At 54.0% G+C, this 23,691-nt stretch overlaps 1 protein-coding gene across 3 annotated transcripts; it reads right to left on the reverse strand.

The window, feature by feature from the left end:
* Positions 1 to 3,066: 3,066 nt before the first annotated feature.
* TMEM9 (transmembrane protein 9) lies at positions 3,067 to 22,792 on the reverse strand. Of its 3 annotated transcripts, none has more exons than XM_049634329.1 (6): positions 22,743 to 22,792; positions 22,144 to 22,245; positions 20,957 to 21,048; positions 15,271 to 15,379; positions 12,822 to 12,953; positions 3,067 to 4,107 (listed from the first exon to the last, which is right to left on the reverse strand). In XM_049634329.1, the coding sequence occupies exons 2-6, from the start codon at positions 22,207 to 22,209 to the stop codon at positions 3,955 to 3,957; spliced, it is 552 nt and encodes a 183-aa protein (XP_049490286.1). In that variant the 5' UTR covers positions 22,210 to 22,245; positions 22,743 to 22,792; the 3' UTR covers positions 3,067 to 3,954. The 3 variants fall into 3 exon arrangements, with proteins under 3 accessions (XP_049490286.1, XP_049490285.1, XP_049490284.1); XM_049634328.1 differs by lacking the exon at positions 22,743 to 22,792 and adding an exon at positions 22,659 to 22,733; XM_049634327.1 differs by lacking the exon at positions 22,743 to 22,792 and having other exon boundaries at positions 22,144 to 22,253.
* Positions 22,793 to 23,691: the final 899 nt, after the last annotated feature.

Consider the following 23,691-nt stretch of genomic DNA (forward strand, 5'->3'; position numbering starts at 1 on the left):
CATTTACAATACTGCGCTGTAAAAAAATCCACACATAGGTGAACCCATGCAGTTCAAACTTATACAAGAGTCAGCTCTGCTTGGTGGTCAAGTTGGTGGGACTTTTGAGTGATTGGGCACAGGAACTGCAGACAAAGGAAATATCAAGAATTGAGTGACCTCCAGGTTTCTGGCTTGAACGATAACGAATATAAAGGTCAGTTAAAGAGCTTAATCTTGGACGTGTGTATTTTGACAGGCTTGAGGCACCCTGTGGGAGAGTCCATCTGAGAGCTGGGTAGACAAGCCTGAAGCTCAAGGGTCGGGTCTGGGCTAGAGAGAGAGATTCTAGAGTTAATATCAGAAAATCACAAAGGAGAATAGACTTTCAGGAAGAGTACTTGGACATTAAACTTTAGATTGAGCCATGTAGGCTGGAAATGGAAGCCTGAGAAATGTCAATCTTTAGGAAGAAGTGAAGGGATGGTGAGAAGGGGCAAGGAGGACCGAAGATGCAAGGTCCCAGAAGCCAAGTGAAGAATTTCATGAAGGAAGAAGGATCAGGGCATCAAATGTAGTGGGGGGGGGGGGGCGGGCAGAAAGGTAAGAACCAAGGCTATCCTCTGGGTCTGACAATTACGGTCATCAATGACTTTGCCTACAGAGGGTTCGGGGTGAAGGACTGAAAGGGAAGGTGGAGGGCATGGGGTCAGGTAGTAGACTCCATGGTGGTCAGAGGTGACATGGGGCCCGTGGAAATTTCTTTGGAGGGCAGGAGGACTGGACATGTTAATAGGCTGAGAAGGACCAGGAAATAGGGTGAGGTAGAGGTCCTTGGGAGAAGGGGATGGGTGGGTTGGCTTTGAACAGGAGGGACATGCTATCCCCAAGACCACAGCAAAGGGAGTAAGGTAAGTACGAAGAAAAAGTTTCAGATGGGAGCAAGGAAGTTGAGAGATCATACCTACTGGCCTTGATTTTCTTGAAGTAGCAAGGTAAGATTTTCTAGGGTAGGGAGAAAGGGAAATAAAAAAAAAAAACTTTTCTCCACTAGGAAATTGCCTAGTGACCTCCACAAAGAGTGAGCCACAAGAAAGGACTAATGCCAAGGGATTAATGGCCCCCACAAAGGCAGAGAGGAGGTGGGGGGGGGGGGTGGTAACCACCAGCCCTCAGGGGCCCCACTCAGTCTCTCATAGGCAGAGCTGAACTGCCCAGGGAGGAACAGAGAAGACAGACTGGGTTGTAGATCCACACTTGGAATTTTGCTGGTGGAGTACAGTAGCTGCAAGGAGACAAGGCAGAGTGGGTCTGAGTGAGAAATGCAGAGAGACCACCAGGAACTGTTCCGGCCTCACACCGTGGGGACCAATTCTAAGACCCTAGTCCCCAGGGCCAAACCCAGTGTCTTCCCGGTGGGCCTGAGCATTGCTGAACAGTGGATCTCGTGGGTTTGATAGGAGACACAGGATTCCCGAGCACGACACTAAAATTCATGGCGTACTACATGAGATGGGATAGAGTGTCATTTCCGATCTTTTCTGTAATTAACTGTAGGGATCATAATCCTGTTCCAGATGACTTGCAGAGCAGTAAACTCTCCCTCTGCTGGGCTCCCTGTTCTTTCATCATTCATAGAAAGAGGAGATACACTCTGGAAGAGTTGCCTAAGAATCAATTTTGTGTGTGTGTAAGGTGACGCATATCTAGATGTTTGGCTACTGGCTGAATCCTTATGTAAAGTGAACAGTCATCCTAATTTTTTATACTAATTTGTTTTTACACACTTGGCTTATTTATAGTTAGTGATAGTGGCTTGCTTCATTTTAAATCCTTAAAACTACCAACAACTAGCTGGATCATCTGTAGGATTTAACCAAGACTCCGAGAAACATGGTACTCGAGGTTTCTCCCAGGTGGTGTGGTTTGGTGGGGACCCAGCAGCGTTAGACACCAATTTCTGGATTGGTTATTCTAGATAAGTTAACACACGCACCTGCCCACCTTTGAAAAGACCCAGTTTTGCCTGCCTCTTGAAATAAGAGCAACCTCATTGTGGAAGAGTTACAATGCCCCCATCCCCCGGCCTTCCAAAGTAGCGGTGGCCCCAGCAGGTGCCAAGTATGTGCCAGGAAAAGGAAGAGGGCAGAACTGGGACCCATGCTCCTTCCTCCCCGTGGCATGCGTGTCTCCTGTCAACGCCATCACAAACTTTCATGCTGACTGAGCACATTTGCTCAGGATCCCGCAATCACTCCAGCCCCTTCTCCACTGCATCCCTTGCTTGCTTCAAGGCCAACTCCAAAGTCTCCGCTCTTCCTAGAAGCCCAATTGGTGTGTCACCGCTCCCCTCCCCCCATCCCCTTTATACTAGTATTGGACTCTGAACTTGGGCAAATCTTTGCAAACTGAAATCCGCGCCTCACATTGTTCTCTTAGCTTGCACTTCACCAAGGACCCAGCAGGGGGCTCCACACAAAGCTCCCCAATACAAGTTTGCTGGCCCAACCCAAGGGCAGAAACTTTAATCAGATCCAGCTGGTCCCTCTAGGTGCACCGTTTTCGTCTGGGTCTAGGACACACCCCGCACTGCATATTCTGGGATGGGACGGAGGGCACCGGGCCAGGCTCTGCGGGATGGCCCCTGGATGGTGCTCAGATTTGTTTCCCCCAGGCAGCTCTGCTTTCCTTGCTGCCCCACACCTGAAGAGCAGTGGGTTTTCACTAGGGAAAACACACGAGTTTCGAAGTGAGCACTTTTTACTGGTCTGTAAGATACTGACTGACATCAGGACTGTTCAGAGTTGAAGGGGGAATCTCCCCCAAAGAGGAAACACATAATTTCGAGGTAATTCCCGACAGCCAGTGGATAGAGCTCGTGAGGAGCCTGTCTCCAATCCATCAAGAGCCCTGGGGCTCTGCCCGGACCCCGTGTACCCTGCCACACCGACCAGGACTTTCCAGGCTCTGCTTCTCTCCCTGGACCTATTAAAGGACAATGTTCTCTGTCCCTTCTCTGGGACACAGCATTTATCACATCACTTGTGAAACACTCTTAGCTCTCTAGATCTCTTGAAATCCAGGAAGTGAGAGAAAGAAGACAATTTAATGATGGCTTCCTTGAGGTACAGACAACAGAAGGACAAACGTTTCTCTCCATGCACTGGTACAATGAAATTCAGAGACGAGTGGAAATCCAGGGACAGGAGCTATAGCATTTAGAGCCGCTGCTCAGCCCATGGTCACGTGGTCCCACCAACTGGCTCAGTGCAGACATGGGGAGATGGGGAGACAGCCCGGCCTCCTGAGGTGGGGGCGAGGGCCCAGGTGGCAGAGTGAGCAAGGTGCATCAGCACCACCGTGCCTTGGGGAAAGAGTGCGGGAGAGTGGGGGTGGGGGCAAGCGGGTGGGTGTGCCCTGAAGACACAGTGCGGCTCAGTGGCATCAGCTGCCCCATCAGAACCATGCTGAGGGCTGGAACCAGGCTGAGCAGGACTGAGGTATTGGAGCTGGGAGGAAGGTGGCCATAAGAACCACAGCAGAAAGGAGAACATGCTGACTGCCTTCCTCCCACACACTGAGTCCTCGATGGCCCAGCTCCATCCTGCGAAGGGTAAGAACATTCCGAGATCTGGAGCTGGAAGGGTGGCCAGGGTGAAGTAAGGAGGTACAGACCGTTCCAATCCTGAGGCCACCTGAGGTGTCTCTGCTCTACTCTGGCCACCACCCCCTCCCCTTAAGCCCAAGATATGAGCAGGCAAACCAGAGATCAGGGACCCCATCACTCTTCCCAGATTCAATCAGCTGACTAGGACTTTCCTAAAAAGAGAGAGGAGAGGGAAAATGGCCACGGGCTTCTAAAGAGAAAACCTGGGAAGGGTGGCACCGAGTGGGGGGAGGGGGCATCTGGCTCCATCCAGCCCCAGAAGCTGGCGGCCGTGGCCTCTGGTCCTTGACGCAACCTCGTCGGCCCATCTAGCTGAGCATCTTGTGCCGATCGAAGACGGTCTTCCGCTGCTCCTGCACCTGCAGCTTCCACCGCTGCTGGGCGCCTTCCACACGCTCTAGGACTGTGTTTGCTCGAGGGCCTCCAAGGGAGGCAGTGGCGGCTGCCACAGAGCGAGCATCCTGCAGTGGAAGAAAAGGGAGAGATTTGGCACTGTGAGCTGGTGGCAGGGGTTGGGGGCGGGGGGGTGGTTTCAAAAGCCTGACACAGAAAAAAATGCCCTTAGAGCAATCCCAAAGGTTGAGCTCCCCGCAGACCGGGAGGCTGGACCTCCCCAATGGCTGGGGGTGGCTTGAGGGCCTTGCCTGGTGGTCCATGGGGCCTAGCACAGCACCACAGCCCAGCTGCAGGCTTGGTGTTTGTAGAATGTGTAAGGTAGGGCCTGGGAAAGGGGGCACTCTGGGAGGAAAATGATCTGAGGCCCCAGTCACCACACAGCTATAGCTTGAGTCCTCGGCTGCATCCCACTGGCCTATTTCTTTTACTTTATTTTATTTACTTGTTTATTTTTCAGAGGGAGAGAGAGAGAGGGCGGGGAGAGGGGCAGAGGGAGACAGCATCTCAAGCAGTCTCCATGTGTAGCGTGGAGCCCGATGAGGGGCTCGATCCCACAATCCTGGGAGCATGACCTGAGCAGAAATCATGAGTTGGCTGCTCAACCAACGGAGCCAACAAGCGCCCCCACACTGGCCTATTTCTAACCTTCAAGAGGAATACTTCTTCCTGGACTGTTCACCTCATTTGGTCAGCAGAGGCCCTGATGCCGTCTGCTGTTTGTGGATACGTATTGGTGGGCCCCACGGCGGGTACAAGGCTGCAGGAGTCCTCCGCCCTGCCAGCCACGGCCCAGGGACAGCGGGAAGGCCCAGGGCTTAGGGCCTCGCTGCCCTGACATGGCAGCATGTGTGCTCCAGTGGGGAGGATGGGCCCACCGAGGCATCTGCACGGGAGCTGCTCTGCCAGGTGCCGGACACCCAGCTTACTCCCCCTGGGAAAGAGGGGTTGCCCCTCACTCAGGGAGTCCGGCAGGGATGGGAATTTGGAGTTGGACCCCAGCACTCCTATTCCAGAGCCTGCTCTGGCCCACTCCCCTTTGACAGGTCAGGTCAGGACGGCTCAGCTCCCCTGGGTGCCCTACTGATCCCCTTCCCCTCTGCTCTCGGAACTGCTCTGTTGTCAAAGGCAGTGGCTCCCCTAATTACCACCTCTGCCTCTGAAGCTCCGGAGCCCATGCATTTCCTGCAGGACCCCAACCTGATCTTTGGGGGGAATTAGAGCCGAGGGCCAGGCCCACACCCCTGTGGGGATTTCCTCCCTCGCTCTCCCTGCCTCTCATCTGCTGCCACACATCTCTTAAGGGATTAGCACACCTCTCTAAGCCCAGAGCCGCCCAGTAAATGCAACTTTGCTTCTAATGCCCCGAGCTGGCACGGCTTCTGTCGCTTCACAGCTGCCAGGCTGGGGAGAAGGGAGGGGTGGTTAGGCAAGGGTAGGGGAGGCACAGAGAGCTGGCAGTTGCAGAGAGGTGGCTGGCCAGGGGTGAGGCTGGGAGGTAATTCGCCATCGCCGCAGAGCTCTCACTGTCTCATGAGGAACACATGAGGAACACTGGGGCTCCTCTGGGAGCCCCAGTCCAGAACCCTGAGGAAGGCCTCCTCAGCCTGGTTAGCTGAGGATCACGGTGACATCAAGGACCCAGGTGCTGTCAGCATGAGGCGGGGGGCCCATTGAGCCTAGAGTCAGGACTCCTGGGTTCTAGGCCGGGGCTCCGAGGGGCCACCTTCTTCCCGCCTCAGACCCCTAGGGCCCATCTCACAGGCCTCCAAGTGGGAGCTGGGACAGACGGGTGGCCTCAGCCACCTAGCAGCTCTGTGCCCCTGGACAAGTGACTACCTCTCCAAGCTTCAATTTAACGAAGCCAGTCTTTTCAGACTTTTCTGACTGTACTGTCAGCAGGAATTCCATTTAAAATTTTACAAGACACTTAGTATGAGGCATTCGGATACTCTCTGCTCTGCTCCGTTTCATTTTTTAAGATGCGGGTCATGACTCAGTATGTTGATTTCGTGGCCTAACAGTTGTGATCCATACTTTGAAAAACACGGTTTAGGATGAGGAGACAGGTAAGGCAAGGTTAAGGAAAACAGTATGTCCAGACTTCTTAGTGTACTGGCCGCCACGGAGTAGGAGCTCAGGAAATGTTTAGTTTCCTTCTTCCTGGACTGCGCAGCTCAGCGGTTAAGAATACTCCGGAATCAAACCAACCTGGCTGTGAGTCTTGGCTCTGACACCTATCGGAATATGACCCTGGGCCAGTCAGCTCATTCTCTGAACCCATTTCCCCATCCATAAGGTGAGGACTGCAAGAGCGGCTTCTTGATGAGGCAAAGAAAGTAAGGCCTTTAGCAGCGCCTGGCAGATAGCAAACGCTCCAATTATTCATGGCAGACCGTAGCTCTACTAGGTGGGAGAGAGGAGGAGAAAGCCGGCAGCCTGCTGCCGGAGGGAGCTGCCTTTGAAAAACCCCCATGGCCCTGTACCACCTTTCAGTGCTGTTCCTTCCCCATTCAGCTGTGCCAGCTGAAGGCTACGGGGGGCCAAGGACAGGGCTCCGTGTGGCAGTGTAGGTGACGTGGGCACTGAAGCCCCACTGAGGAAGCTGTTGGCCCACCAGGGCCTGGCTGTTCTGGCTTCAGGGGCCGCAGGGGCTTCTCTCCCCTCCCCCCCCTCAGGCCCCCACCTCTAATCATGTCCCTTCCGGGTCCCACAAGGAGCGCCCAGGCGCGAGCTCCAAGGTGTGGGCTGGGATACCCAGGCAGGCTTGGAGGGATGGGGCAGCTCCAGCCCTGCTTCTCCTCGACTGCTCTGCATCTCGGGAGGACGTCTTGAGGAGAGGAAGCCAGAGGAAGCCAAGAGCAGAGCATTAAGGGAACATGCTGAAATTCACCGCATTACCACAGTATCATTTGTTTTCCCTTCATGTAAAGTCTTAACAAACAGCTCCTAAGTGGGGGAAAGCTGCTGCTGAGAGCCTCCGTGTTTCCATTGCTAATAGTCTGATTAAAAGGTATTAAAGACTCCACATCTGTTCTAGAGACGGCCCAGAGCGGGGCCTTACCCTTGCCCGTTCTGCAGGCAGAATGGCAGCTGGAGGAGGAGAATAGCACCATTTCTAGCCCCTTTCCTCCGATCTAGCTCCTTTCCTCTGGGGCTGAGTATCCGGGAACTAAGGGAGGCCAGAGGGCAGCTAGGAGAGGAGGAAGGCACTGGATACTGATAGGACACCAGGAGATGCCCGGTGGGACCAGACTAGCACGATGATGACAAGCATCACTAAGTGCCGTGGGTTCTGCTAAGTACTTTACGTGGATTCTCCCCAGGCTTACAAGACTGGCACATGGGAAACATCACTCCCATCTGCAGATGAGGAAACTGAGGCTATGGGAGATGAATCATTTTGCTACCCAAGGTCACACAGCCATTTTGGTGGCTGAGTTGGGGTTTGAACCATGTCTGCGATTCTCTTATCCCAGCACTCTGCTGGGTCCTTCTTTGGCTGGTTTCTCCTAAGAGGGAGCCAATGTGGAAACCCAAAGAAGCAAGCTGCTATCTTTCCACTACATTGGAGGAAGAACAAAGCACCTGTAAAGGCACCCAGAATCAGGCACTTCAAGCCACCCTCCCATCCAGGCCTGGCAGGCCCCAGATACTGGTGCACACAGGCCAGAGCTGACAACCACCATCAAAGTGGCCTAGATGAAGCCCCTCCAGCCCACACAGGAGCACTGGTTCTGAGTCAACACTGGGCTGGGCCGAAGCCTCTCTGATGACAAGAAGATGGAGGAAAAAAGAACCCCCACCTGGAGCTGCGGCCCCTCCACCCTTGTCCCCAGCCCTGGGAGCGGGGGCAGGACCGGCACTCTTGTCACTTACCCAGTCACACAGCTAAGAATGGTCCTGGCGCAAAGCCCTTCAGAAAAGTGACCACACAGCCTCCCTCCGTTTTCCCAGTTTAGCCCAAATCCTTCCTGCTGTCACCTAATCCCACTGCTTCTCTGCTGCAAAGCTCTCCCTGACTCCCACATGCTCCCAGTCACCTTCCTAGGACATGGCACGATGCCATTCCCCCACCCAAAAACCCTGCCTGCTGACTCGGCTCCTCACAGATGAAACACTCGTGGGCACGGCATTCAAGGCCCCCGAGCTGGCTGAGGCGCACACTCCCGGCCTCACCTCCCCTGCGTCCCCCAGCCCTGCGTCCACACCGGTCCAGGCAGCGGCCCCTCATTCTTAAGGATGCACAAACATTTGTCAAACTGGAACACACATGATCCTGATTACATCGCACCCAATCCAGACTGAGAAAACCACACTAAGAGTTCCGGTGTCGTGGCTACTAAGTGGCAGAGTCCGACTCCAACCCCGAGCTGTGGCTCCAAAGCCCTGCTCCCAACGACAGTGCTGGGAGTCCTCTAACAGATGCTCTAGAATCACATACTTTTCTGTCTATCCCCAGAGGAGGTGGGAGGACTGTCCCCGTCAGCGTGTATCTCCAAGTCTGTCAGCTTCCCTGGAGGGAGAGCCCTGAGCACACATGCGGCCCGCCTATCCGTGGACAGAGAGGGAGGCCATCCCAGTGGCCCTGAGCCTTCTCGCCACCCCGGTTCCTTCGTGCCCCCAGCTGCTGCCCTCGTCGTCACCACCATTCTTTGCTTCCCCACACACCCCTCTCATACGGGGGGCCTGGAGCTGCACCCAGCCCCAGTGGGGTGAGATCTCTGAGGACCCCGCAGAGCTCAGGGGCCCATGCTGCAAGAAGCAGAGACACCCAGAGCCTCATGGAAACCCTTATTTCTCTCTTCAAAGAGGGCCAAACCTGTACATCTAAAACAGCTCTGTTTGCTGTTTCTGTCCCAGCAAACATGCTTGCTTCCTCCTTTCAAAGGGTGTCTGAGCCTGGGGATTAAGCCTAATGCTGCCGGAATCCCAGGGGAGGCAGCGCTAAGCAATCAGGGCCCACCGAGGCCTGCCAGCACTTTCAAAGGGAACACGCCAGGCTTTCATCTCCCTCCTCAGGCGCTGGGGCTGTGGCTGTGGGGGAGGCTTCCCTTCCCCTTCCAGACCTCTCGCCCCAGGGCAGGAGAGCTCCTGGCCACAGGAGTTGGGGGAATGGGGACAAGGGCCCCCAAACCTGGGAAGCGATCCAATTCCTAGACCCATCTCTGACTGGGTCCCAGACTCAAGGTGGGAGGTGGGGTGGGGGCACCAGAGCCTGGACAGTTTCCTCCTCAAGGTCACTGAGTTGTACGGGCCCAGGAGAACTTTCAAAGAACTGAGAGGTCCTATTCCAACTTTCTTCCTTACAGGGTGAAAGCTAAATCCTTTACCCCAGGGGAGACCCCGTCCTTCTCGCTTCCTTAAGGGAAACATTCTCCAGACCATCAATGAACCCAGAGACACAGCCTCAGCCCTGGCTCTGCTGCTGCTCAGCCAGGTGGCCTTGGGGCCTGCTCTCCTTGCCCCCAAGCCCGCCCCACCCCCCTTTCCCCAAGTGCACTGAGAGAGGTGGGTCAGCACAGTATCCCTCAACACCGAGACTAGGGGCACTGGGTCTCTGGAGAGATGAAACCTTTGGGCACTACTGACCCCAGTGTCCCTACAGCAGCTGAGCTATCAGTGTCCTATCCATCCTCTGAGCTGGCTCTGAAGAGTCCCCCGCCAGGAAGCCTTCCTTCCCAGACTAACAGGAAAAAAAGGGTAAGTGCCCAGCCCCCAGTCTAATAAAGGGCTTCCCAGAGCACCCAGCTTTCTGACTGCCCATCTCCTAAAACCTGATCTCACCAACTGCCTTCATGGTCCCTGCTCATTCCTTTGGTTGGGGCTGGGTCTTGGGACATAAACCCCTGAGGGCAGACATGATGTCTACAAATCTACACAGCGCCACCTGCAGGATTCTTGAGTCCAGAGGAAAGAAGAGACGGCCATGTCCATGGGAGAAAAATGGTGCTGCTGAACCCCCAGGAGGGATGACCTAGGAACACCTAAGTTGGGGACACCATACAGAATCACAAGGTGAGGGGATGGGGAGCCAGGCCGAGTACTGGGACTAGGGGACAATCCATGCTAAGAGTGCTACAACGGGGGGACAGACCCCACTCACAATTGCCTAAAGGTGTTCCTTTAACCACCCTCTGGGTAACCCAGGAGCTGCACCCTGCCCCACCCTCCACATCTGTGCAGAGCTGGCTGGGTCACAGTATCAGAGACTGAACACCTTTTATTACCTTCTAGAACCTTGGGGTAGGAGGTGAGGGTGTCATCCCACCTCTCTCTACCAAGGCAGAAATCCCCTCCACGGTGTGGAGTCTGGGCTCGCCGGCTTCCGCTTGAGGGCTGCCTAAGGCACCCCACTGCCCTTGCAGGCACCCACGATACATGGCTGGACAGCACCCCCTCGTAGGCCAATCCTCCTTCCTACTCAGCCAAAATCTGCACCCAGGGGACGTCTTCCCTTGGATTCAGGATCTGCTCCAGTGGATTCAGGATCTGCTCTCAGGAACTGGATGACCAAATCTAACCCCTCCACTCTCCCTACAGCCCCCTCATACAAACAGAGGCAGCTGTGACTTAAGACTCCAAGTGGGGAGCGTCCCAGGTCTCCTGGGGGAGAGGGGCCTGCGCCCAGACCCAGGGATGGCAGGCTGCCCTCCCCTCTGGCACCACATCCAGGATGGCAGGAGACACAACAAGGCCATGCCCGAGAGCCACACATTCCAGAGAAATCGCGGTGTGGACTGGGTAATCACGGGGCTGCATCTCTCAATTACTCCCCCAGCCAGGACTGCAATTACCACATTACCCCTAATCGCCGAGTGTTTATTAGCAACGCTCCTCCCCATCAGAGCTGCTATTACTGCACATTAATAACCGGGTAGGCACACAAGGTTTCCTCTTGAACACAGACCACCCAGCCGCCAGTGCCACCAGCTCCCAGGCCCCAGCTCCGAGGGGCGAGGCTCAGCCTCTCTGTTCCCCCTTTGGCCAAACGCATGTCGGCAGGAGGCTGGGGGCACACTGGGGATGGTCCAGGCACACACCCAAGAGAAGCAACAGGGCCCATGGGATGGCCAGGCCTCCCTCCTTTCCTGGCCTCGTCTTCCTGCTCGTGCTGGCTCAGACCCACAATGGCTGCACACTGAGGTCTGAGCCCTGGACCCTCTTGGTGGGGGACCCGCCCTTGCCCACCTCCGATCCAGTGCCTGAAATGTTCTAAATTCTGACTGCCTGGTGGCAGTTTAGCTGATGCCTGGTGATTTCTCGTGACTCCAAATGCACTCGCTTACAAGGGAGCCCACCCGACACATTATCAGCGGTGTCATCTGCAAGAAGATTCCTTCTTAGATCTCGTGAAATCTCCCTCTCGTGACTCCCAACTATGGGTCCTCGTACCCCTGGCTTTACCTGGGCGAAGCAAAGCCCTCTTCTGAAGACGTGCTATCCGAAGGCCGCTGTCACATATCTCCTTGAGTTTGGCTTGTTTGGTTTTTTTTTTAAGCTAAACATCTCCCGGTTGCTTCAACTTACCCTCCCAGGACATGGCTGAGATGCTTCGCCCCTAGAAGCCCCTTTGTGCCTGCGCAGGTTCACTCACTCCTTCCCTCACTCTGGGGATAAACAGTATCTTCCAGCAGCCGGAGCCAACAAGGACAGAGCTAATGGACCGGTCTGTGCTTCCCACAACTTCTCAGAGCGCGTCCCTCAGGGTAGAGAGTGGCAGTGAGACCTGCCCTGCCTTCGGATGCCACTGCTCTGAGGCTGTCGTGGTGGCTGTGTGATCCCATAGAGGGGGAGCTCCGGGCGCGCGGGGCGAGGAGCCTCCCCTGGGTGGCGTGCTGGCTCATCACACCCTTGCCCAGGCCGCCTACACACGCACCACTTCTCACTTTTTTTTTTTTCCTGCAGCTGTCCTCTGCCCCGCACAGGGCTTCCTCTGCAGGGCGCCCCTACCCCTCAGCATGGGGACAGATACAGGAGGGCAAGAGTGGCTGCTGGCCATGCCGGGCCTGACCTGAGGGGTCTGCAGGCTGCCTGGTGCCAGTGGTCCCCCATCTCCTTTATCTAATGACGTTGAAACTCCTGAGCCTGATATTTGAGGCCAACAATAACCTGGCCTAAACCTACTGGCCAGCTCTATTTGCCACTATTCCTCCTGCCTACCTTACCCTCGGAACGCTCCAAATTCCTCAAGCACACACAGTGATTTCCCACCTCAGCACCGCTACCTACTTTACTCCTCACTGGCTCTCAAAATCCTACTTTCCTCTCGAGGCGCCCAGGTTGTGTTTTGCGTTGAGCAGGTGCTCCGCAGAGGACTACAGAATGACTAAAGGACAAACCTGCCACCTCCAAGTCTGCCAAAGCTTGACACCAGGGTCTGAGCAACCGGTGTCACGTGTTGTGTTCACGTGTGACCGGCCCTGGCTGGCCCACTCCCCCTCGGCCTAGAAAGGCAGGGTACCAGGAACATACGGCTCCCCCCGCCGATGCCCTGAGGCTGCCTGATGCCAGACATCGGGAGAAGTGTAGGGCCACCTCGCGCTTCATCTGGAAGTGCAAAGGGCAGTCCCCTGCCGAGGAAAACTCTAGAGTCAGGGCGACGTGTGGGACACTGAACACAAGAGCGAACTGGAGTATGGGGGGTGGGGGACACGGATCCTCAACGAGGCCTCTGTAATGCTATTCTGGTTCTGCCCCGGGGACTCGCATGCCAGGGGCCCAGGACCCCACGTGTGGGCAGAGGTACTGGCGGGGCCCTGGCGCCCAGAACCCCGGTTACCTCGTTCTCCTCCTCATTGTGCAGCTGTTCGGTGTATGCATCCGGCTTTCGAATGAGAGGATCCACCAGCATCAGGAAGGCCATGTAGAGCAAGAGGGCCCCCACCACTGACAGGTAGATGACAATGGTAACCTGAGGGAAAGAGCCAGCTTGTCCTGTGAGCATCTTGGGCCAGGAAGGCAAATCGTGTCCATTCCCGTGCTGTGCATATTTGATGGCGCAGCTGCCTCAACTTCCGCACTGGGGAAGGGCGAGGACACTGGGGGCTTGGAGGGCAAGAGGGAAGGGAATGTGCCCTATTCCACATGTGTACCAGCTCTGCCCTAAAACTGAGGGGACCCCCCCAAGAATGGCGGACATAAAAACAACAGATAATGAAGGAAGACATCTGGATTCTGACACCCCAAGATGCTCCCAGGGGTGGGGATCGGGGAAACAGGGCTACCGGGATATCTCTAAGAAAGGGTGGAAAGCAATCGGACACTAAGAGCAAGGAAGAACCGGCTGGTGAAGAGGCCTGAAGGCAGAGGCCGAGCACCTGGGCACGAGGGCTCACTCCCCCCGCCAACGGGATGGACAGGTGCGAAGCTGCGGTCCTGAGAGGGCACGCCAACAGGTGGAGGGGGACAGACCGGCAAGGTGTGCACTGGAGGCTGGAGGCTATGTCTCCCCCTCCCGGCAGTCACCCCGGGAGTAATTTCTGTAATTTCTGTTTTACAGAAGATAGATTCAGTGAGGCCAATTCAAGGTTTCCAGTGTGATACTCTGGGCATTTAAGACAGGATTCTCCAAGACACTTAGCAGCTTCAGTCCCTGTAATGGCATTACTAATACACCTCAGTTACTGGGACTACAGAAGCACCTTTGCTTGTGTCCAAATGCCCCCTGGGCGGCTGCCATCACCTGAGAACCGTGAGGCTAAACCGCTCAGCCTAGGTGCCAAGGCTAGCAAGTGGGAGAGATGTAACTTGAACTCAGATTTACTGATTGTCTCAAATGCTTTCCTACTTCCACAATGCCTGGCCATCTCTGGCCTCTGAACCCGGCCTTGACCCTAAATGGACTGCGAGGAGGGATAAAAGGAAGAAAGAAACCTTGGGACTTTCAAGTCAAAGCTCAGCTCAAAGGTCAAGTTCAACTGGACCAACTTCCTCCCTGACTGGGGCATCAGCGTTCATGCCTCTTTAAACAGGGCAAACGATCAGACCTCTTGCCTGTACCCCAGGAAGGGGAAGGGGAGTGGAGACTGAGTCTCTAATAGGCTAAAGCTGGGGGGAGGGGGAGGCTCCTTGGGAGGAGGACTGGAGGGAAATTTGAGGGATTAGGAAGTATGTCTGATGAGGTCCCCATATCGGGAAGTCCCTTTCTGCCAAACAGGGACAGGGGACACTTGGCTCAGAATTCAGTCTCAGCCACCTGGTCCCCAGAGGGTGGGGCCCCAGAGCACGTTCAGAGCAGGAGAAAGATGCTCCAGGAGTGGCTGGGTCAGGCGGGAGGATAAAAGGAGTGATGGACGTGGGGGATAGGCAGCTGCTTTCCATGAGAAAGGCGAGAACACAGAGGACTGCAGGGCAGGGAAGGTGCTGCCAGCTCCCTGGTCTGGGAGGACAGCAGTGAGCATCGCCTCCCCTCCTGAGCCTCAAAAGGAGAAACCTGGACGAGGCAGTGTCGTTAAATTCCCAAATTCCTTTCTCGAGGCTATTTCTAGACTCTCCACAGAACCAGGTTCTCCACAGAACCTGGCCAGGAAGGGCTTAAGTTAGAAATCGGTAGACGGGGTCTGGCTCAGGTGTTGGAACACAGACTAGGAGTCCCGGGGGGGCTGTGGGTGGACGAGACCCTGCTAGCGTGAGCCGTGGTCCTGTTGCGTCCGCCTCAGGCAGAGGAAAGAACAAGGCTCCCGTCCTCACTCGCTCGCTACGGGAGTGGTCGTGTCTACCACTTCTCTCCTGAATTCACCCAACAGCCTAGGAGAACGAGGGTCAGGGCTGAAGCCCCTCCTGCCCAGCTGCCCCACACAGACACCTCGCCCTTGTCCACAGCTCTTGGGAGCTTTTCAGGACTCTGAGGAGTTCGGTAGACTGGATGTTCCAGGAGGGCGGGCTTATTGCTCTATTAGCAGCAACCTACGCGGTGCCCAGAACATAAAAGGCACCTGAAGGAGGCTCCCTGAAGGAATGGGAGAGAGGAAGGGAAAGACTGGAAAGAAAAGAGTGACACTGAACACCTCTCCCAGGTTCCCAGCGCCCCCGTGTAATGGGAGCCACTGGACAGAGGTCAGAGGAGAAAGCTGGCTCCAAGAAGGTGTGGGGAGCGGGCCCCTGCATCTGTGACCAGGCCAACCCAGAAGCCGGTCCCACAGCCACTTGGGATGCTCAGAATACAGCCAGAGACAGTGAGTGCCGGGCAGCCGGGGATTGGAGGGGGGGGGGCCCGAGAGCCGGGCTACCTTGATGGTGGTGGTGCTGCGTTCCTCATACTTGCACTCGCACAGCAGACAGTAGGCCTCCACGTCGTGGCCGGGCACCGGCATGGGCTCCACCACGTGCAGGCAGTTGCTGCAACGGAGACAGACAGGGCGGTGGGAGCAGGGCCACAGGAAGCGGGCAGCCTGGGAGGGGAGGGGCTGGGCAAAGGTGAGGGTGTTCCCAGGGAGTATGGAGTTTATAAAGGGTCAGGCTGGCGCCAGCCCCCTTCCCCAACTCAGAGCCTCACAGCACCTGGCCACTGGCCATCCGAACCAGCTCTCCAAAGTGCCTACAGGGCTGGCACAAAAAACGCTAATGTTCCCCAAACTTCTACCCTTAGCTGCCCTCATGTCTCTTGCTATGGTTCCCCTGCTGGGGCTTATCCATTCCAAAGATTTTCAACTCCGAGCTGGTGAGGCCTAGACTGGTATCTTAGACTAGAATCTCTTAGTTAGGACCGCCCCGGGGCCCTCCTACATCCAGCTGCCCACTGGATTCACCATAGGAGCACCCCACAGGGTCCGCAAACTCTACGTCCACCCCTCCGCCCCTCTGCCCTAACCCCCCAGTCCCGGGGTCTGTGTTCCAAACGGCAGAAAGCACCCCTACTGTCCACTCCACTGACCAAGTCAAAACCTGGCAATCACCTTGACACTGCCTTTTCCTCTCACCTATGAATCCACCAAAAGCCAGTGATTTTATCCCCTTAGACATTTCTAAGACCCACCTTCTCTATTGTCTCCCGCTGCTGTGTCTCAGATGAAGTTCTCATCATTCTTGCTTCAGGCAAATGACCCAGCCTCCCCACTGCTCTCCTGTTCTTGTTGGCCCTGTGCCAATACTACCTGCACCTGGCAGCCGAGTGGTGTTACCAAAATGAAACTCTGGTCATGTCACCCCCAGCTTAAAGCCTAAAGCTGGTTCAATGTCTCCACCCAGCCTCTAGGGTGAGGACGAACTGAGCTGTTGCCCCTCGGCTTCCTACTGATCCACCTGATTCCAGGGCCGCCTACCTGTCCAGTTCCATCCCCTGCCTCCCCTCAACCTGCTCCCCATCCTCCTCCAGCTATGCTGATCTTCTGGACTCTTCTCTGAATGAGCCATGCTCCCTTCCTTGATACATCTCCCGCCCTCTGCCAGGAATACATGGCTTTGCCACCTTCCCTTTCCATGCTCTGAATCCTACACATCCTTGAAGATCCAGCTCAAAGACCTGACCTCTCCCTCTGCTCATCTCTATCACAGCACTGACCACACTGTACTGTGATCTCACCTTTATTTGTACAGTCGCCCCCAAGAGATGTTGAGTTCCTTGAGGACAGAGGCCATCCCCAGCACCTTGGCAGAGCTGCGCTCAGTGAACAAGTGACTGCCAAATGAATCCCATGTTCTAACAGTATGCCCACTTAGCCCACCTTTCCCTAACAGGGCTCTCGCAGAAGGTGAGCCAAAGATCACAGGCCCATTTGAAAAGGTGGCGGGTTCAGGAAGGCAAAGTGGCATCTCCACCACGATGAGGTCAGGACCCAAACCCTGATCCTTGGCTCATCTTTACATCTGACCCTCAGCTTCAGTGGGGCCTGTGCTCAGCTCTTTATCTGGGTCTCTCGATCAGCCCCAGCCCTTCAGATCGGCAGGTTTTCAACAAGTATGGTTCACAGACCACAGTAAGCCAATGACCTAGAGGATGCGCCTTTATCACTACCACCAGGAAAGGTCAAACACACCCTCAGAGGTTCACGGAGGCGAACCAGGCATCACACTGCCATGGATCGCCAGGTCTGAGCTGTCCTGGCTGTGCCGCTGAGTGTCTGGGGCCCTGGGCCTATTTTCTCCTCTCTGAGATGCAGGGGTTGTACCAGATGACCTTTAAGGCCCTTCCTGGTCTAACAGGAAGCCTGCAAGAGTCACGCATAGCTCTCTGAAAACAACCAGGCCTGTGCTGAGCTATCCAGGGTCCTTTTAGACTCAGGCTGGGTTTTTGGCAGAGGCATCAAAGACGTGTGACGTGAAGATCAAGTGTTGACATAAAAATGAGATGTCCTCTAAAATCCTCTGATCCCCTTAAAAATCTGGCCCGCAGCATATGTGATTTCACCTAAACCTCCGACGATTCCAGTTTCACCACTGGGTAGAAACTTCACCACATCACTCCTAGCTGCACGAAGGGGTCCTCTTCTACCGTAACTAAATGCATCATTTCCAGACCCTGCACACTGCCAGTTCTGGGGGCTGATGGGCAAGGCCAGGTTCACGCACAACACTTGGTCATCACTGCTGGGACCTTCTCTTTTCCAGGAAGTCCCTACAAGCCTCCTGAGGACCAGATGCCTCCTTTCCGAGCCACACGGGGTCGTGGTTTAGAAGGTCACGCCAGTGTTGCAGGAGGATATGTGGACTACCCCCAAGGCCAAGGTGGAGTGTCAGGGGGAGCTGGGAGGGGCCAACCCAGGTTCTTCAAATTGGAATGCTATTACAGGAACAGGCTGTTTCTAGAAGGGTTAGGGCAACAGTAAACGAAAAGCTGTAATCTTTCTGCTGGCTCTGGCCCTCCTGAGAGTCAGTGAAACCCTAAACATGATCCTGCTCTCTAAGGCTTTCCTTTACCTTTTTGGGGATCAGTGCTATCAAATGACTCCAAGGACTGGCCAGAGGACATTAAGGGGAGAGGTCTACAAAGATAAGCTGGGTTTAATTCTCTGCTCTTCTCTGCATTCTGTGATGGCAGGTAATTTATTTACCCTTTCTGGGTCTCGGTTTCCTCATTTATAAGTGGAGGCTGAACTCCATCGGTGTCTTTCAAGCTGTGCTCTCTTAGAACCACGCAAGAACCACTGTGCAAGGAGGTGGGCTGAGGGAGGGGCTGAGGGACGGGTCCCTCTCGGCACCGGTTCTGATTTTGTTTTGTACGTTGTGTTTCCAAAACAGATTCTGTCGATAGAAAGGTTCAGTTTGTATAAGTCTGAAAGACACTGAACTAGCCAACCTGTTTGGTTCCTTCCTACTCTGGGATGGCCTCTAATACAGTATCTCCTCGGCAGGCCCACCAACAGAGCAACATTGTTAGGGTTTCTGCCCTTCTACAGGCATGTGGTTATGAACTACCAGCACTAGATGGCAGGATACCAGCACCGCAGGAACATAAATGCCATTAAATGTGAGGACTGCGGCTCAGGCAGTTCTGGCTTCACTCTGCACCACAAAGGAGGGTGCAAGTATTGCCCCGGCTGTGGACCAATGTGACAGCACAGTGACAAGGTGGCAGAGACTTGAAGACACAACTGGACTCCTCTGGTCCTAGCACGGAGACCCTAAGACCACATGTCAAGCCCCATCCCATTACTAAGGGAGTGTCACCAGTGTCACTGGGTCCTAGAATCTGTCCAGCCTCGGTTTCCACCTACCACCCTAATGGAACTGTCTCGAAGTTCTCCATTAAGATTGTTCATTAGGCAGTCCCTTAATTCTGATTTCTAAGGAGAAGATAAACTACAGCCTGAGAGGTCCAGACAAGACTCGTTTCTCTGTGGGCATCCACACTTGGGTTTTCAGACCATAGTATAACCCCAGGGCAGAGACATTGCTAATAAAATCTGCTGTTGCCTGTGGGATGTAGTCTTATTACCTGCTGTGGGGCTCTGACAGTCTATCAGATCATTTCCTGATGTTATTTGAGCTATAACCCCAACATACAAGGAGGTCACAGGGGCTCCTCCCAGGACTTCATGTCTCAGGGCTTTGTCACTCCATCAGGACAGGCAAAACCAGAGGGAAACAGTCTACCTATGTTGTGGGAGGAGCTCAAGTTTTCTGGGGCTTGGTGTAAGTCTGACGATTATCTATGTGGCCTCTAATAACGCATGATAATATATATTAATATTAGCTAACATTTATATAGCACTACCTATGTGCCAGGCATTGTCTAAGTGCTTTACTTACACAGGTACGTACAAGCACATATACCACACACACACACACACTTAATACTCAAAATACTGCCGCCCATCTTACAGATGAGGAAACTGAAGTACATTGGAGAGGAAGTAACTTGTCACAGAATGAGCAAATGGCAGACCCAGAGTGAGGGCAAGGCAAGCCAGATCCCCAGCCTGTGCATCTAACTAGACAGCCTCTCGGAAAATCACTCAGACTATCTCAGAACTGGGTAAATTCAAAATTCCCAAATGCTTCTCCGAACAAACTGCCTCACGATCACCTACGGAACTTTAAGAAAATGTTACCCCCCTCTGCCCCTCCCCCGTTCATGCTCTGTCTCTCTCTGTCCCAACAATAAATAAAAAACGTTGAAAAAAAAAATTAAAAAAAAAAAAAAAAAAAAAAAAAAAAAAGAAAATGTTACCCCTGCTTTCCTGCTCCCAATACTTACGGAATCGAAATCTTAGGGGGGAGGAGATCTAATGTAGGGCATGGTGACTATCGTTAACGATACTGTATTATACACTTGAAAACTGTGGAGAGAGTAGATCTTAAATGTCCTGACCACAGACACAAAAGGTAATTATGTGAGGAGACGGAGGTGTTAATTTACCTTATTGTGGCAATCATTTCATAGTATGTATATCAAACCACCAGGCTATACACCTTAAACTTACACAAAGTTCTACGTCTAACGTATCTCAGTAAAGCTGGGGAGAAAAAAAACAACAAAATCCAAAATCTTGCGGGGCAGAAGGTGCTGGCAATCTGTATTTTCTCAAAGCCCACCTGATGATATTGCCGTACAACCAAGCAGGTGCACTGACCCGGACATCCCCTCCCCATGATGTGAATCCCTTCTAACAGTGCCCTTAGCAAAGAATCACCCCATCTGTGCTCAGATCCCTCCAAGGATGGGGCTTCCCTGCTCCTAAAACAGTCTGGATTAGAAATGTTTCCTCAGCTCACACTTAAATCTGTTTCCCTGAAGCTTTCCTTAAAGTTGTTTCTACTGGCTCCAATTCTACACCAAAAACCACATGGAACATAACTGATTCCCATTCCCATGGGCCCCACCTCCCATAGCATGCCAGCCCTGCTCCTGGTCTTTGTCAGTCACCAGATGCCCCCAAACCCTCCCCTCGTTGAGCCTCCCTTAAATCACTCCTTCTAGGACAATGTGTTGAAACTTCCTTTAATCAAGCTGGTCTCCTTTCTCTGAATTTGTGCTTCTTCATTTCTTTTTTAACGTGAAGCATCTAGAAATGAATTCAGGACTCCTGGAGTATAATTTAAAATTCCCCTTTGGATTTTAGACTCTGCAGTTATAAAAAGGGAACGCTACCTATCTCGCCTACCTCACAAGGTGTTAATGACACTGGTACAGAATAACACAGAGCTTTGCGAAAGTACACAAAAGATCCCACAGTATGCGGGCATACTAACAACCTCTCCCAATTTCTCTGCCACCATTTTGCACATATGAATAAACACCCAAACCAAAGCAAAATAACAACATCCACTTCTCTGACCAGGAACCCCTCAGCTAGAATTCAAGGCACCTAGGCCCTGTTCCCAATTGGCTGTGTGACCATGGATAAAACAGTGCTTTGTACACTGTCCATAGGAATGAGAGAGCAAGCTTATCTTCCAGGGGTCCAAGAATCCCAGGAAACACTTTTAACTTCAACTGGTTAAAGCAGCCATGAGCCAGCCTGTACAGTGCCTTACCAGTCCTTCTGTGACACATTCTGGTTGTAAATGTGCCCACTGATGTTTCTATATGGTGGACAGATGCATTTGCAACGGATATCTTCAGAGCTCTGGAAGAAAAAGCATATCAGGTAGACAGGGCCCATGGGTTCAGGTTCTAGCAAAGACTTTCAACTTTCATTTCCCTGTTCTATATATGAATGCTCTGACCTTTCCCATCCCCAAGTTCAGCAAGGAATGGCTTCTGCAGGAAGGATGCTAATATCACAGGATCCTCAAGACGTAAACCGTCCAGGTGGCAAATGAGACCCCCAGAGAGCTGCCGAGGGCTGTCATTCCCTAGTAGGGTGCTTTGGAGTAGGGATGTGTGTGGCAAGCAAAGTGACAGTCCTCTACTCTGGGCCCCACATCTGCTATGTGCACCTCTGTCCAGCAATCTTGATGGTGAGACCCTTTCTCCCCACCCCTCCATCGTCCCATCTCCAACTTCCCAGGTTAGGATGAGGGCAGAAGTAAACAAGAGAAAGAGGGTCATTTCTGTGGGAATACCCAAGCAACCCCTTAGAAAGTTCTTCCTCTCTGAAATGGGTAAGAAACAACACCACAAATATTTTCATTCCAATCAGGAATTCCCCAGGGAGACTGCAAGCAAACCCTCCGACTCCACCTTACTTAAAGCCTTGGGGATCTTCAAATTTTCAAATACCACAGAGCTGCCCAGCTCCAGGCAATATGCCCCTGAAAAAAAATGGCAATTTCTCCAGAGTCCCAGTGCTTAGGGTGGGTTAGGCTGGTCACCCTTGGCAACAGAAACTTCCAACTGTGTAGGACTTCACACTTAAAGAGCATTTCTACTCACTGTATTACTTGATTCTCCTTCAGCAGAGTAGTGGATGTTATAACCATAGTTATTTTAACCCAGGAGCAAAGGAAGGTATGGGGAACTTAGATAATTCCTTCAAACACAAACTCCCTTGCTGGAATCCTACCTCGGTTTCCATCTGGTCCAGAACCTATGTTCTGTGCACCACCCCACTCCTCTCACTCCACCCTTCCCGACGCCTGCAGTTCTGCGCCTGCGAGTCCCAAAAGTATGGCCCATAAACGAGTGAGAGGGGCAGGGCGGAACAGCAGCTACCCCTGGGGAAGCCCTGGCCGCAGGGAGGGTGGTCGTGCAAGAGGTGCTGCTGTCTCACCTCCCTCACCTTGTTGGCTTGAGCTGGGGGCACCAGCAAGCACCCGACCACGGCCACCAAACATAGGAGCTTCATGCTTGGCAGGCTGGGGGTGCCAACCAGACCGGACACCTGCATAAGAGATATGAAGTCGGGCAAGGAAAGGTGACCACACCACTGTCGGCACTCTCGGCCCCTTGTCCGTCTAGCCGGGACGTGGGAATGGGGTTGGGGGCTGGGCTCAGCATTCCAGGGCCTCCTAAAACCCTGTAGCTAAATGCTGCCTTCCCTCTCCCCCAAGTCTCCGGCTCTCGACTGCCCACCCGGAGCGCCCAGAATAGAGGCCTCTCGGGGACACGGCCGCAGGGGGCCTCGAGTCCCGAGGAGCAGGCCACGCTCCGTGCTCTGACCCTCGCATTCCGTTCCACCGCCCTCCGCCATCTCTGCCTCCGCCCGCCCGGCAGCTCCTCCCCGCTCAAGGCCCGACGAAAACTTTGGGTGCAGAGGCTGGAAGACCTGATCCGACCGCCAAGGCCAGTGCCCACCTAATCTAGGGGTCTTGGGCCGTCCCCGAATCCCCAGGTGCCCCCACGACCCCTGTCCCCTCCCCCAACGCGCCGTCCGCTAACCTGCGAGCCCCGCCGCTGCTGCAGAAGACCCGGCCGGTCCCGCCCCCTCCCGGCCGCTATTGGCTGCCGGAGCAGTCTCTCAGCCCAACCTCGCTATCGCCAAGGTAACAAGACCCACCTCCGCCTGGGCCTAGAGGCTCCGGCGCAAGGGAGAGGAAGGCATTTCTCAAACCCGACCAAACAAGAAAAGGGAGCGTCAGTCAGTCTTCCAGGCCAAAACGTGGAAGGGTCTTGCCTTTGTGGGGCCTGTAAAACTACCATTGTAGTGCTTGGCCCCTCCTTGTATTATAAAAGGCGGAGTATCGGAGAGGGACTAAGCTTGTTTCACCTTGTTGTTTTGAAGAGAAAGCACTTTATACACAATAAGCTAGTAACAACAATAACCTTAAAAATCCAATAAAGGGCTTTGTCCTCGCTCACAATCTGGAAATGTTATTTAGGGATCCATGTCTTTGCTGCATAAGACTTTGCCAGACCCCAGCTCTACTCTTCCCTCCACCCTCCTCCCTGAGGAGGAGGAAACCAGGGGTGGCAATGAAGTGGAGGACTGGGCCTGTGAGGCGTGTGCCCGGCCACCGGTTACCTGGTCTCACTGCCCCGAGTACCGGTTCTGGACCTGGCAGACTGGGGCAAGATGTGCAAGGCCAGCATGGGGAGTGGGGAGTGGAGGGTTGGGGACGAGAGAGGGAAGTCTGGGCTGCTGGGGGGCAGAAGTGAACTTCTTGCCAGCTGTGAAGGAAAGAGAAGCCATCTGAGCCTGGGGTACCAGGCCCAGAGTGAGGACACCGAGGCTCTGGCCCTGGCTTTGCCACTAAGCAGCTATGTTACCCTGGGAAAAACCACCTCCCCTCTCCCAGCCTCAGTGTCTTTATCGTAAAATTATTTGGTTGGATACTAAGGTCCCTTTCAGCTTTGAAATTTTGGGGATTTCAGGGAGTGGCTTGATGTG

Source organism: Panthera uncia, chromosome F1, assembly GCF_023721935.1.
Source record: "Panthera uncia isolate 11264 chromosome F1, Puncia_PCG_1.0, whole genome shotgun sequence".
Taxonomy (NCBI): Eukaryota; Metazoa; Chordata; class Mammalia; order Carnivora; family Felidae; genus Panthera; species Panthera uncia.

What these genes read in the sequence shown, in the direction of transcription:
- TMEM9 (XM_049634327.1), bottom strand. Translation starts at nt 22,251, where the DNA reads ATGCAGGTGTCCGGTCTGGTTGGCACCCCCAGCCTGCCAAGCATGAAG. An exon ending in GCAGCACCACCACCATCAAG is followed by an intron (nt 12,954 to 15,270) that starts GTAGCCCGGCTC and finishes TCTTTCCCTCAG; the next exon opens with GTTACCATTGTCATCTACCT. An exon ending in ACAATGAGGAGGAGAACGAG is followed by an intron (nt 4,108 to 12,821) that starts GTAACCGGGGTT and finishes CTTCCACTGCAG; the next exon opens with GATGCTCGCTCTGTGGCAGC.